General features: G+C 47.9%; 1 protein-coding gene across 4 annotated transcripts; it reads right to left on the reverse strand.

The window, feature by feature from the left end:
• Window positions 1–2,346: 2,346 nt before the first annotated feature.
• Window positions 2,347–13,597, reverse strand: KLHL26 (kelch like family member 26). 4 transcript variants are annotated; one of them, XM_029613735.1, is made up of 4 exons: window positions 13,247–13,596; window positions 10,325–10,378; window positions 5,261–5,443; window positions 2,347–4,501 (listed from the first exon to the last, which is right to left on the reverse strand). In XM_029613735.1, exon 4 carries the CDS (start codon window positions 4,495–4,497, stop codon window positions 2,920–2,922), a length of 1,578 nt encoding a protein of 525 aa, XP_029469595.1. In that variant the 5' UTR covers window positions 4,498–4,501; window positions 5,261–5,443; window positions 10,325–10,378; window positions 13,247–13,596; the 3' UTR covers window positions 2,347–2,919. The 4 variants fall into 4 exon arrangements, with proteins under 4 accessions (XP_029469595.1, XP_029469596.1, XP_029469593.1 ...); XM_029613736.1 differs by lacking the exons at window positions 5,261–5,443; window positions 10,325–10,378 and adding an exon at window positions 5,501–5,656 and having other exon boundaries at window positions 13,247–13,597; XM_029613733.1 differs by lacking the exon at window positions 10,325–10,378.
• Window positions 13,598–14,266: the final 669 nt, after the last annotated feature.

Genomic DNA, 14,266 nt, shown 5'->3' on the forward strand with positions numbered 1-14,266 from the left:
CTTCCCATTGCTCTAAACAGGAGGCTACTCCTCCACTGCAGTTTTACTCAGTATCCACCTTCTAATGATTATGTCAAATTTAATTATGATCACTGTTACCCCTTGCATCACTTCCACATTTCACAAAGGACTACATCTAAAGTAGTCCCTCCCATTTTGGCTCTTTGACCAGCTGCTGCATGAAGCAGTCATGGCATCTAGCAACATGCCCTAGCACATCCTAATGTGATCCATGGATTGTTCTGTCCTTTTAATTTCCCTTCTAAGTGTTTTGTGTGAACCTCAAATTTGATGCAAATGAGTAATTCATGGCTCATGCCAAAATACTTGCAATTTTGTATTTTTTTTTTTCTCCATAGGACCAATACGGCATCACCACTTTCTGAAACGCAGCAGAGCTTCTCACCCCAGCTACCTGTGTTTTTCTGCACGCTAACATTCTTCTCTCCTCAGATCTGGTCTCTTTGGCCCAAGGAAGGAAAACAAACCCTGTATTAAAAGTATTGCATCACACCTTTGCAAATGAAACTCTTACCTCCTTTACTAAATGGAAAGCCATGTTTACCCCTTTGGTGTGTAACTTCAGATTAGATTCTTTGGCATGCCAGTGTGTTTGATACACCTTGGACCCAAGTGAACAGGTGCTGCCAGAAAGTCCAAAGCAGAAAGGCTTGGGAGGTGCGTGATGGGGAGGACAATTGCTAAAAGTTATTGCTGAGGGCAATATGGCTTGGCTGCAAAGTTGTCCTTACTTGAACCTGCCGAAAGAATGCACTGGGCTTCCAAGGCCTTCACACTTTTAGCCCGACTGAAAGGAGGCGTTCCTAGAGACATACTTAGGTTGAGGGAGAAATACAGCACACACGCACAACATTTTCACCAGAATGTGTGCAATTTTATCTCTCTCGGGTGCAAAAGACCAGGCTGCTTTGAGCATGCATACTTTATGCTAATTTTCAGTGTGCTTTCTCTCTGAACATTAGTATAAAATATGTGCCCTATTTGAAAATGGCCCCCATAAAAGTACTGGCCACCTCCTCCAAGGGATGCAAAAACCCAACACAAACATCCTGCCCTTCCCCATCCCACTCTTGCCAGAGAATGAATAAGCTTTGGATGAAAGCATAGAGGGGGTCCTATGTTCAGCTCCTTTGCTGAGGTAGAATATGAGATCTTAATGCGAATGGTGGACACGTTGACATGCTTGCAGCAGGAAGAATATGCTCCTCCAGGTTTTACGTGAAACCCTTCCGAGGGACGGCCTGCAGCTTTATAATGCATTATTACTAGGGATTTTGTTCCAGATGATGCAGTTTTTTGTGTACTGCCGAGGAGAAAAATCCATGGCTGTAAGAGAGGGGATGGATCAGCTAGAATGAGGGACCTGGAGGGTTCCTACCAGGGCTGACCTCTTCCAACTGCTTTCAGTTGTCTTAGGAAACGGGAAACTCATGGCACAGGTCAAGGATGGATTTTCATACAGTCTAAAACATGTTTATTGAGCACATCACAGAGAGCTTATCTGGGGCACGAGGCAGCTGTTTTTTTTTTTGCACATCCACGTGAAAAGGTCATCCACGAACAGCGGGGGGGTCCATAACTAGGAGTTGGGCGAGAGGGGCAGCTGCCCTGGATTCAAAGCCCCTGGGTGGGGGGGGGGAGGGGGAAGAAACATGACTGAAGCGGAAGCAGGGGCCAACAGTAGCTGAAGAGCCTGGAAGCAGGACTGTCGCCCGGGCAATAGTTGGGGTCAGCGCCCTAACTCCGCTGCAGCTGGCTGAAGGGATCCCATGGCCCGCCCCACACTGAAGCAGGCCGGGTTGCTATTGGCCAGCTTGGGGGGGGGGGGGGAATGCACGGGCGTGGCTCTCGCCTCCAGTCCCTGTACTGCCAGCAAGGGAAAAGGCCCGCTCTCTACCATCTGGATAAGTGGGGGGGAGAGGGAAGCGAAGCAGACTAGGGGTCAAGGAAAGGGGAGCGAAGAAGAGGCCAAATATGCTCCATCTGCCCCAAGGACTCAAATGTCATTAGAGATCTGTTCAACGGCATATGTTCAACAACAAGTTTCTCTCTCTCTCAAAACAGTACTGTGTGTATCTTGACAGTTGCATCATGATTTGCAAAAGACAAATCTAAAAGGTAATTAAAAAGCTGTCAAAAAAAATAAAGAAAAGCAAAACATCTCTAAAAGAAAACAAAGAGTAGGAATTAAAAACTGCTAAAGCTGGAAGTGCTTTTTTTGGTGGTGGTGACTCACTCTCGCGCACACCCCGTACTGTAGGAATTCACCTACTTCCTCCTTCCCCCATGCTGAACCCTGAATAAGCATTTTGAGAGCACAAAGCCTTCTGGGTGCAATCTTCTCATTTATTTATCAGATACAGCTCTGATTACCCTGCAGCCATAAGGGATAAAAGTGACAGATGAATGAAGAGAGACCAGGAATGCACCCACCAGCAACCTCTGGGCCTGATTCACTTGCTCTGCAGGGGAAAGTGATGAATCAAGCCCCTTGTACAATGGTATGACTTGCCATCAAGGGACATCAGCTGAAGAAGACAAGCAGGCTGAGGTTTGGGAAAGGGGGCTATGTGGGTGTCGCCTGCCCTGTACAGTCTGCTCCTTAGATCTGTGGGCTGTCTGCCTACCCCCTCGGAGTTAAGGCTCTGAGTGTCACCACTGCTTGCACAATCCATTCCCGGGGGATGGGGGAGAGGGGGTATTCACCCTGCCCCTCAGTCTATATGCCCTTGGAGTTATATTTCTGGGGCGTCACCCTGCCCCGTACAACCTGTTCTCAAGAGGGAGCACATAGATAGGGGTCACCCTTCCCTAAAAGGACTGTGTACCTTGGGGGCTACGTGTCTGGAGTCACCCTGCCCGGCAAAGTCCACTTCCGGGGGGGATGGGGGGGGGGAATTATCTCTGGGAGGTGGTCTGTGGAAGTATAACGGGGGCACAGGCGATCCCAGCAAAGGACTCTGGGAAATGGAGGTCCCTCTCCCACTCATCACTCTCAGTGTTGTACACTTGGACTATGCTAGTCACATTGTTTAAATGCCAGTTGTAGCCGCCCACAACATAAATCTTCTTCTGCAGCAGGCAGCAGCCTGCCTCCGACTGACCAACCCGCATGGGGCTGAGCGCGGTCCACAAGTCTGTCTCCGGCACGTAGCACTCAACAGCCAAAACGTCAAAGCAGCGGTCCACATGGTCCATGCGGCCCCCCAGGACATAGACTCTGCTGTTAGCCCCCACCATGGCATGGAGGACCCGTGGCTCATTCATTGGGGACCTAAAATCCCACTGGTCCTCCACGGGGTCATAGCAGTGCAGAGCCCTTTTGTCCTCCACGGAGACCCCATACCCGCCAGAGATGTACAGCCTCCTGCCGAGCACGGCGCCCGCATGCCCCCACGTCCTGCGCTTCAGCGAGCACACGTAGCCCCATTCGTTCTTTCTGGGGCAGTACCTCTCCACGGAGGCGAGGCTTCCCGAGCGGTTCCTGCCCCCGGTGGCGTAGAGCGCTCCCTGCAGCACGTTCAGCTGGAACTGGATACGGCTCTCCTGCATGGCCTGGATGCGCAGCCAACGATTCAGGTGGGGGTCGTAGCGGAAGCAGACATCCATGGCCCCCTCGCCGCTCCGGTACTGCAGATGCTGCCCCCCCACCACATAGACAAAGTTGTCCAGCAGTGCCACACAGGCATGGCTGCACCCCACCTCCATCGCCGTCAGCTCTTTGAACTGCCGTGCATCGGCGTCGGGCAGGTGGTAAACCTTGGCGCTGACAGTCCTGTCATTGTCCGTGTACGGGGTGCCACCAAATGTGATCACGGAGAGGATGTCAGAGCGGATGGCTGTCCTGGCTGACTGCATCTCATGCTGGCGGAAGGGTAGGATCTGGTAGTTAAATGCCTCTAGCAGGTACTGCCTGCAGGCAACATCTTCCACCATGATGCCCACCGTCTGCACGCTGTCCACCAGCTCCGAAGACTTCATCAGAGGGAAACGGACATGGCACAGGACCTGGCTGGCAGTTGGCCGGCGGGATGGGTCATGCTGAAGCCAGCGGATGGCAGCATGGAAAAGGTTGATCTCGCTGCAGTTTTGCAGTTTGTTACTCTGCAGGAAGAAGACGAGTCTCTCCAAGGGCAGATGCAGGAAGTCCTCCTCCTCGGAGATCTGCAGGAAGTGCCTGAAGGTGAATGCATCCACTGACTCCTTCAGTGATGCCAAGCTGAAGGTCGTGGCCATGTGTCCAATGTTCAAGCAGGTCTCCACGCTCATGGCCGACTTGAGAAACTCCTCACAGAGCTCCACCACGGGCTCCATCTGGAGGAAGACCGCAGCCCCCAGCACATCCTGGATACAGTCCAAGTCCAGGGTGACCTCAGCACTGTAGGCAAAGTCAATTATGTGCTTCAGGCCCTTGGCAGAAATGCCCCTCAGTTCTATCATGTCTTGTGTGGCTTCTCTCATCCCACCCGTGAACATCGCCCTGAAGGTCAACAAGACACAGAGTCTGAGACAGTGATAAAAGCAATGCACTCAATAAGTCCCAAGATATGCTTACATAAAGTCAGGCAAGTGGTTAAATCTCAGATGGAAATCAGTAAATACTGTCCACTTAACTCTCTTATTTTGTGGTGTTTAGTCTGTTATACACAGTATTTGTCATGTTGTCGAGATTGTTTAATGTATTGCTTATATTCCTCTCCACTTCACAGTGTTAATGACTGAAGATATACTGTGTGACTGTCATAATAGATGTCATCGATCAATCTTTTCCCATTAATCTATCTTCCGCCTTATGCCTAATGATTGGTCTTAATGGAATCTTAAAGTGATCACACAATATATTTTCAATCATTAACATTCTGAGGTGGATAGGATTATCAACAGCACAGTGTTTCCCATGTCCACCTATCTCCATGCTAAAAGTAAGAAAGGATTTGAGTTATCCTAAGATTGTTTAATGTTCACATTTTGTGCTCAGTTTTGAGCTTATCTGGGCAAAGGGATGAGAAAAAAAAATAAAAGTTCTGCTATTTAATAGCAGACGTGTCCCCAGGAAGATTGAAATGCTTCACACAGTCCCTGGTATAAAACACGACAGAAGGGCTCTGGTATCGCAGGGATGATGGGTGCGGGGGTGGGGGGGGGCAAGAAGAAGAATAACAGGGATGTTTGGTGGGGGGAGGTGCTGACTGTCCTTCACTCCGCACGCGCGCCCCCCTCCCCCCCCAATGCTGTTCACCTGAAATAGTCGCTGCAGGCTGCCAGGACCACCCTGTGCACGTGGAAGGCTTGCTCGTTTACAGTCAGGATGACATCCAGCAGCTGGCCCTGTGCTCGGAGTGCGGCCAGTCCCTGCAGGAGGGTGGTGCTGTGCGCAGGAGCACAGAAGCTGCACCTTGAGGTACTGGACTTGTCAATCACACTAAACCAAAACAAAACACAACACCCAAGGGTCCAACAATGTGAAATGTAGTCTTACCTGATCAATTATTTTCCTTGAGTCCTGCTAGACCAGTCTCTCATCAGTGAGATTTCACGCTCCACAGTTGCTGGAGACAGAGGGCACACCTTTTCCTTATACATCACCTTTCTGTTTAAGGGGTGTGGCCCGAGGTAGTTGCCAGAAGTCTTCTATCTGAGCAATAAGACAGTTACAAGATCTAAACCAAAAAAATTCACATTTCATTTTTTTTTTCAAACAAAAATGTGAATTAAGATAAAATCTTCCTAATTTTCCTACCCTGCTGCCTCTTTATATACTTCTCATTCTTTGTCTTTTTCATATATTTTCTTGAGGTGACAGGGGGGACTCAAACAATAACCTCTCCCATATAAGCATGGGAAGAAGGAAAGAAATGATACTGCCTACCTTGGCCACAGAGAAAAAGGGAATGGACATTTACTGTAGCTGTATTCTTGGATGGATTCTGGATTTGGTAGCAGGACTCAAGGAAAGGAAATTATCAGATAAGACCAAATTTTACATTCCTTTTCTTCCTGCTAGACCAGGCTCTACCAATGGGAGGTACCCAAGCTGACTCATCATCCAGTAAAAGAAAAACATGGGGAAACCTACACAGCTTGGCAGATACTACCATAAGAAGCTTGCTGGACAGACTGGATGGACCATTTGTCCATTTCTGCTGTCATTACTATGAACCTATGATGGAGGGGAAAAAGACAAGGCTGCCTTAAGGACACTTGCGCCAAAGTCTGAATCTGTCCTGGCTCTCACAATCAGTTTATAAGTTCTTATAAAGGAATGTAAGGATGACCATATGACCACCCTGCAGACACCTCTGCCCACGATGTCACCTGTGCTCGTGTGGAGTGTGCGTGGAGCACTGCCGACACCTGAAGCCAATAAGTAGATAAGATGACAAGATTGTCTCCCTAATCCCTCCTGCCAATGTGGCTCTGGAGGCCAATTCCCCTTTTCTTGGGCCTGCACAACATGAACAACCTATTGATCTTCATGAAAGGGTTGATGACTTTAAAGTATCTCAAAAGAACATGTCTCACATTTAAGAGGTGACGCCTCCTGTCTCTATTGCTTTTAAAAGCTGGAATGGAGATGTTCCAATTTAGTTGAAAGGGAAACATCACCTTGGGCAAGAAGGAAAGGACTGGTCATAAGGTAACAGAATCTGGAGAAAAAAAACCCAACAAATACGGGTCCCTGCATAACGCCTGACCGAACAAATGGCCGCAAGGAATGTTGCATTTAGAGAAAGAATCTTCAGTAATGCCCATTTTGCTGGTTTGAAGGGTGGGCCTGGAAGGGTACAGAGGACTAGGTTAGATTCCACTATGGAACTAGTGGCCTCAACAGTAGCCAGACGCACGTAATTCCTTTCAGATAGCGTACATCCAAGTGTGCAGACACTTGTCGACCTTTAATTGTCCCCTCTATAACAAGAGATAGCTGCTACCTGAACTTTCAAGGAGCTGAAAGATAACCCTTGTCCAGACCTTTTATGTATGAAGTCCAGAACAGATGTCACATCTGCCTTCCAGGGCGAGGTTTTATGCTCCTAGTAGAATCCCTCAAAAAGACACCAGATCTGGATATAAGCTAAGGAGCTGGATGTCTTTCACACTTTTAATATGGTTTATATGACCACTGGGGCTCTTTCATAATTGTGCCCTTTTAAGAGCCAGGCCATAAGCGAGCAATAAGATGGTTCTTCTGTTGCCACTGGGCCCTGACTGTGGTGGCCACATTCCCTGGGAAGAACCAGGGGAGATAGGATAGGAGCCTTATTAGGTTTGCATACTATTTACCATGAGCACCTTGGCCAATCAGGGACCATCAGAATTGCCAGTGCTGGATGATTCTCTATCCTCAATCCTTCTGGCTATCAGCAATCATTGAGGGAAGATGTACTGCAACCTGCCCCTTGGCTAAAGCTAGATGAGCTCATCTATCCCACTGGATCCTATCTTCTTCCATCTGCTGAAGAACCCGTAGACCTTGGCATTTGCTCTGGTCTCCATCAAATCCATTATTGGGGGCACCCCACCTGTCCACTATCCTATGAAAGGCTTCCTTACTCAGTTCCCATTCTCCTGGATCTAGACAGTCTCTGCAGAAAAAGTCTGCTTGGATGGTTTTGCTTCCTGCGATGTGGACTGCTGAGAGGCGGATAATATTTTGATCCGCCCTTCTGAAGAGACAACCCACCTCCTCTGCTAATGTGGGGCTACGAGTGCCCCCTTGATTGTTTACAGAAGCCACTGCTGTGGCACTGTTGAAAAAGATCCTGACTGGTTTTCCCTTCACCAATGGGAAGAAGTGCCTTAGAGACAGAGGTGGACTGACAGTGATCTGGGCCCCTGGACAATAGGGATCATTGCACCTAACCACCCATCCGAGGCTCTAGGGGAGAATGCTTTGGATCCTTGGGCACTGCCCTATTGCCAGTCCACCCCCATTAAAGGCTAATCTGATGAGCTTTGCTTCCAGTCAGTTTATGGACAAGGTGGCTTCTTCGTCATCCTTGGGCCACTTGTCCCTAGCAGTGGGCTCCCCATTCTACCATACTGGTGGTTCAAGGTAATAAAAGTCCAGTCAGGCAATTCTAAATCCACTCCTTTCAAGAGGTTTGCAGGGTCCATCTACCAGTCCAAGGCTTTCCTGACCCAGGGAAACAGGATGAGCTGAGATTCAAAGTTTCGAGAGATGGGGGGTCCATTGAGATAGGAAGAATTTGCTTCAATGGATGTATGGGTGGCTCCTGCCCATGGTGTTAAACCCAGGGTGGAAGTCATGAGGCCCAAAAGCCGAAGACAGTCCCATACTTTGGGAGCTCCCTGCTCTTGAAAGGCCTACAAGTGGCCTATTAAGCTTGATGACTCTCTTGTGAGTCAGAGTCAATTTTCCTTCCTTGGTATCAAAGAGAGCTCCCAAGAATTCTAGAGTCTGTGAGAGGTTTAGATTGCTCTTTGTATAATTTATTACCCAGCCTAGGCACTCGAGGAATTACACCAATGAGGTTGTTGCCTGCAGACTTGGTAGGACTTGGCTCTGCTGCGCCAATTGTCCAGCTAGGAGTGAACCACTCTCCTCTGCTTGTGTAAGGCTGCCACAACTACTATGATAACCTTGGTAAAAGTTCTTAGGTGGACCTCAGTCCAAAGGGTAGCGCCTGGAATTGGAAAATGCCTGCCAAGAACACATAACAGAGGCATTTTTGGTGGTTATTGCGATGGGAATGAGAAAGTAGGCCTCTACCAAATCCAGGGACATGAGATATTCCCCTTTTCGTACAGCCATCATGACTGATCTGAGGGTTTCCATCCGAAAATGAGGTACTCAGAAACATTTGTTGACCCCTTTTAGGTCCAGGACAGGTCAAAAGGAGCCATCCATTTTTGAAGAACAAAATAAATTGAATATGCTCCTTGACCTCGTGATGGAGGCACTGGGACTATTACCTGCAAATCTTGCAGTCTAACAAGGGTAGTCTTTATTGCTTCCCTTTTGGCTTGTGAGGAGTAAGGGAAAATCATAAAGGCTTCTGGGACCCAAGTTGACTAGTTCTAAGGAATATTGTGCCTGCACAATCTCTAGTACCCATTGGTCTAACCTGATTTGGACCCCTATAGCTGTAAAAGCACAGAAGGTGACCACCCACAGGGACTAACACTGGGGATGGGAGAAGGGGTTTCACTGACCATCACTGTGAAAGTCGACCAACAGCTGCTGCTGAGGCTTTATCCTTGGATTTTCTGGCTCCTCAAAAAGGAGCGCCCCTTAGACATGGAGGGTTGCAGGGGAGACCGCTTAGCTGGTCTAAACTTTCAAAATTGTTTTGCTTTCACCTCTAGACGCGAGGTCCAGGGCAGCGTTTATCCTCTCGCAACTTCTGATGCTTAGCCTCCCTGAGGTCTCTGACCAGTTTTTCCAGATCCTCCTCGAACAGTAAGCACCCTTTAGATAGTCGGGCTTCAGAGGCGGAGTCCGTCGACCAATTGTGAAGCCTTCTGGCTGCAATCCCTGATACCACTGCCCTAAATATCATACAGGGCCTCAGCCCTGCATCATTGCTTTTGTTTTTTTTGTAGCAAGGAATGCCAGTGTCCTGATCTTTCTCCCCTGCGACTAGGCTCGTCTCCGCATTCATTCCCAGTGAGTACTCACCATCTCCGGGGATATTTACTGGGAGAACTCCTTGCTGCTGAACTGCCAGTCATGTTCTGTTCTTGTGCCTTTAGTTTTTCGGGGGTTTTTTTTGTTTTTTTAACAACTTTATCAAACAAGGGTAGGAGAAAGGAAAGGGAGGAAAGAGAACAGCAGAGATAAAGAAAACGTGTTAAAGCACTCCCTGAGCCCAATATTTGAGCTGCCCTTACTGACTCGCTTGAGTTCAGGCAATTGGGAGATTGCCTTCCTCCTTCCAGGGGCGATCTATCTAATCCCTAAGGATCCAAGGAATCAAGCCCCAAGGAAATACTCAACCAGGCCTCTTTTTTAAGCCTGGGAGGCCAGCGTCACTGGAGAAATCAGCTCCACAGAGCTATTGTTCTAGAAGACCAGTAGCTCAACCAGGCCAGGGCCTAACCCTGGATCTGGAAGGAAGAAATGAGATCCTCTTCTGTCCGCAACTGCCAGAGACTACTGTCAACTGCCTCAGGTCACACCCCACTTATACCTAAAGGGGCTGTCAGAAGGAAGAAGTGTACTCTCTGTCTTTAGCAGCTGTGGAGCAGGAAATCCCTTCTGTAAAGACTGGTATCGCAGGAAGAAAAGGAATAATATATTATGCAGCACCTCCTTACTACCAAAGTAAATTCCACCAACCTGTAATTACAGAACCACCGGACTCAGTATGAGGATTTGGCTGAAGGCTGCACCCTGTGAGCAGTAAAATAATGGGTGATGTTTCAGAGCAGCCCTGAAGCATTATAATGCATTACTCTGGTAGTCTTCATTTTACCTTCTTCCTTGGTCTTGCTCAACCTCCCTCCATCTCTATTACTATTATTTAAAACTTCTATAGTGCCACTCGACTTATGCAACACTGTACAAAAACTTATAAGAGACAGTTCCCTGCTCAGCAGAGCTTACAATCTGCATGCACCACCCAGTGTTTTCTAGCTTCCCCCATCCCCTCATATTTTTGCATCTGAGAATAACCTAATGTATCTAAGTATCTGGCAAAATCCCTAGCAGAGCTGCTACAAAAGAACAGCAGAGCTCAGGGAGCCCTGGATGGTGCTGCTGCCTGGCACTGCTCACTTCCCTTAGTCCTGCAAACCTGCCATTACCTACACCTATGTACCTGCTTGCCTAGAACTGCTTATTCTCCATACTCCTGCCCACCTGACAATACCTAGTGGGTTATGGAATTTTGATTAGCAGATGTCAGCAAGTGGGACTTGGAGGTAAGGTTCTTGACCGGATTATGTCTTTTTTGAATGATCATACTGTTGCGTCCGTTGGTCTCAGACGGCTTCGACCTCTGTGCCTCACCTTTCTTCCTTCTCTCTCCTCAAGCCTTGGGAGGTTGGCTGCCACCGCGTCTTCATGCCGCTCTCCCCGGCGTCCCCGGATCGGCAACAGCGTTTCTGATCCGGGGACGCCCGGATCGGACAGTTTCTCCTAAGGGCCTCCTAGGGTGTGTGCGTGCGTCCACGCCATCCACGTCATGGCGGGAACCTCGGGGGTGTCCCCTCCGAGTGATGTCAGCACATCCTGGTATTAGGTCTGCCCGTCGTTTGCTAACAAACTAAGTTAGCAAGGATTGGAATCGCTCCAGTCTAAGCTGCTCTGCCGCTTCCCAGCAGCCGCTGGAAGCTCTCTCTCTCTCTCTGCCCTTTGGAGTAATTCATCGCTAACCTGGGTACCCGCTCCTCGGGGGCCCATCCTCTCTCTTTCAGGTGCCTATCTGGGAAACCAGGTACTCGCTCCTCGAGGGCCTACGCTCCCTACACTGGTGCCTGCAACTGCTTCGCTTCTGCCTGCCAGGATCTCCATCAATACAGCTAACTACTCAGTGAGTACTAACTCTCTCAGTGTGTTCCACCTTCAGCTTCAGCGCTTGGAGTCTACATCCGGGTCCTGCCTTTCATCTGCTCATCCGGGTCCTGCCTTTCATCTGCTCAAGAGTGGGACCTGCTACCCTGCGCTGCCTTTCATCTACTCAAGAGTGGGACTGGTCTCCTCTGCTGAGGACCCCTGGACTACTTCTACTGGGTTGCCTTACTACTGTCCACCCCGGGCAGTACCATCAAGCTGTATAATAAATACAAATTCTCAGTGTCTGCGTGTATAGAGTCTAGCCTAGTACTGCGGTTCCTCATGGGACTCCTCCCCGTGGGAGTGGCCATCTCCGCAGTACCCAAGAATCCACTCCAACACCTCAAAACGCTAACACATACTTAGTTGTTTCAAATTGGGAATGACTGCTCTTTATCAGAGCACGTACGGCTAGGGATGCTACAGGGTTTGTGTTTGTCTCTCCTTTTTAATATCTTTATGCAGCCTTTGGCGATATTCTTTTAGAAGCTGGGTATCAAAGGATATTGTTATGCCGATATCATCTAATTTTTGATTCCTATTGAGCAAACTGTGGAAGATGCTACTGATTGGCTGAATTTGTGTTTGGAGGGAATTTCAGGATAGTTGTGGAATAGCTGCTTGGTTTTGAACATGGCAAAAACTGAGATTTTAGGCACAGAGTCTTTGAGATGCATTCCTGAACCACGGTTAGAAGGTCATGTGGTTGCTATCTCTTCTAAAGCAAAAAGTCTAGGAAGCATTTGTTGATCAGACCTGCTGAAGAGCTCATTTTCAATTAAATAGGATTCATCATCTGAAGCTTTGCTTAGAAGATGCAGCAGTTAAGATAGTCACAATTGCTTTGGTTATTGGGGTATTGGATTACTGCAATGGGTTACTGCTAAGATTACCAAATTGTGTGGTAAAGAAACTGCAACTGATTCAGAATAGTGGGTCTCTCTATTATTAGTGCCATTGTATTGGCCCGCACTTATTGAAAACATAATTTAAGTTGCTCTCCCTGATGTTTTGTCATCTTCGCATCAATGGATCACGGTATTTGTGTTCTAAATTGGCCTGGTACATACCTGGACATTCTCTCAGAGCATCACAGGGGGCACAGTTGGAATTTTCTTGTGGTTTTAGGTTTAGATTTAGCCAATGTGCAAAGCAGATATTCACATTTATAGCTCCTCAGTTATGGAATAGTTTATCATTTTTTGAATAGGAATAAGCTAAATCCTCTTTCCTCAGTTACAATATGGGGGATTTGGTAATTAACGGTCAGGAATCTGCTAGGTTGGGGCATATTAATTTGAGGGGTTGGCTGTTGTATGATGGAAGAGATTGAGAAGATGGGGAGCACTTAGGAAGCGAGGACTGAGATGAGTTTATTGTTTATGAGGCTAGTTGAAGTGGAAGTGGGGTGGTTCTTTGAGGTTGGGTGGGAGGTTCAGCACGATTTAATAGTTTTTGTGGATAGTTGTGTTTCCTTTTGTTTGTGATTTTCATTATGTATATAGAATTTGTAAACTACTTTTATTGTGTACATAAATTGTTATAAATACAAAATAAATACCTGGTTCTGGTCACCTGCCTGGCCGGCACTGTCCTCTATCGGTCTTTGTCGAGACAGGCATAGCCCTGACCGCAGGTCGCATGAGACCAGAGACCCAAACAGAAACCCCCGTCTCCCCATAACCCTCTGTGCTCTTTCCTCACCTGCTCTTCTGCTCCGAGCCAAACTCGCCTCCATCAGACTCCGCCATCCTGTCCAGGGCCCCAGCTGCAAAGAATGAAAACCACTACCAGACCCAGCTCCCAAAACCACCAAAATAAATACACTCAGCTCAGACCCACTTCAAAAACTGCCTGCAAGGCAGGGGCTGCAGTACTCCTGCAGCAAGAGGCCCGGGGACTGGATCTGCCATCTCAGTCTGTGTCTGCAAGCACAACTAGCCCAAAAAGATGCCCAGCATCTAATGCAAAAAAAAAAAAAAAAAAAAATCCCACCAAATCTAAACCCCAGGACCGCTCCGGGTAGAGGGACAGCAGCTGGAATGCGGGAAGGAAGCAGTCTGAACTACGGTGGCACAGGAGGGACATTCCTCCTAGCCCGTCTCCAAAGTCAGATAACTTTATTGACAAGACAATTTCATATGTAGTGCCAAAGTAATATACAGAATGATTAAAATAAAAACGGTAAAGAAAGAAAATTAAAATGACATATTGATAATAAATCAAGTATAAAGTTTACGAAAGTACTGCAACAGGCACGCACTTTGCTTTTTCTGGGCCTGCAGCCAAGACCTCTCGTCTTCTTACGTGGCACATGAGAGCCCGAAAGCCTACACACACACCTTCACTTATTCATTTACTTCACGATAGGTGCAGCCTTTGCACAGAAAATGCCCAAGGCGAGGGACATTAGTAAAACAAATACACTAGCTTAAAATAGGTTCTGTCTTTCGTTTATAATCATAAAATCATAAACGTCAGAATGTGCATAGTAATAAAATTACTAAATCCTAAACAATTTCTGCAGTCAACACAACAATAAAGCAATAAACGACCAGGATCAATGACAAGTTTCTTCTCGGAGAGGGAGGGATCCCACAGCAGGCTCTAGGCCCAGGCGGCATGCCAACCAGCCATCACAGCTCTAGCTGTTGGTTTTGGAAAAAGGCATCGGACTAAAAGCATCCAGTCCACTGCCCTGCAGCCGCAGACCTGACGGCTACA

The sequence above is a fragment of the Rhinatrema bivittatum genome, chromosome 8 (assembly GCF_901001135.1).
Source record: "Rhinatrema bivittatum chromosome 8, aRhiBiv1.1, whole genome shotgun sequence".
Lineage (NCBI taxonomy): Eukaryota > Metazoa > Chordata > Amphibia > Gymnophiona > Rhinatrematidae > Rhinatrema > Rhinatrema bivittatum.

Bases quoted from the DNA above. Each gene is read 5' to 3' on its own strand.
- KLHL26 (XM_029613733.1), bottom strand. From the start codon at position 13,293: ATGGCGGAGTCTGATGGAGGCGAGTTTGGCTCGGAGCAGAAGAGCAG. The intron at 5,444-13,246 runs GTGAGGAAAGAG...GTTTTGGTTTAG, and splicing joins GGCTCGGAGCAGAAGAGCAG to TGTGATTGACAAGTCCAGTA. The intron at 4,502-5,260 runs GTGAACAGCATT...GTTGACCTTCAG, and splicing joins GCCTGCAGCGACTATTTCAG to GGCGATGTTCACGGGTGGGA.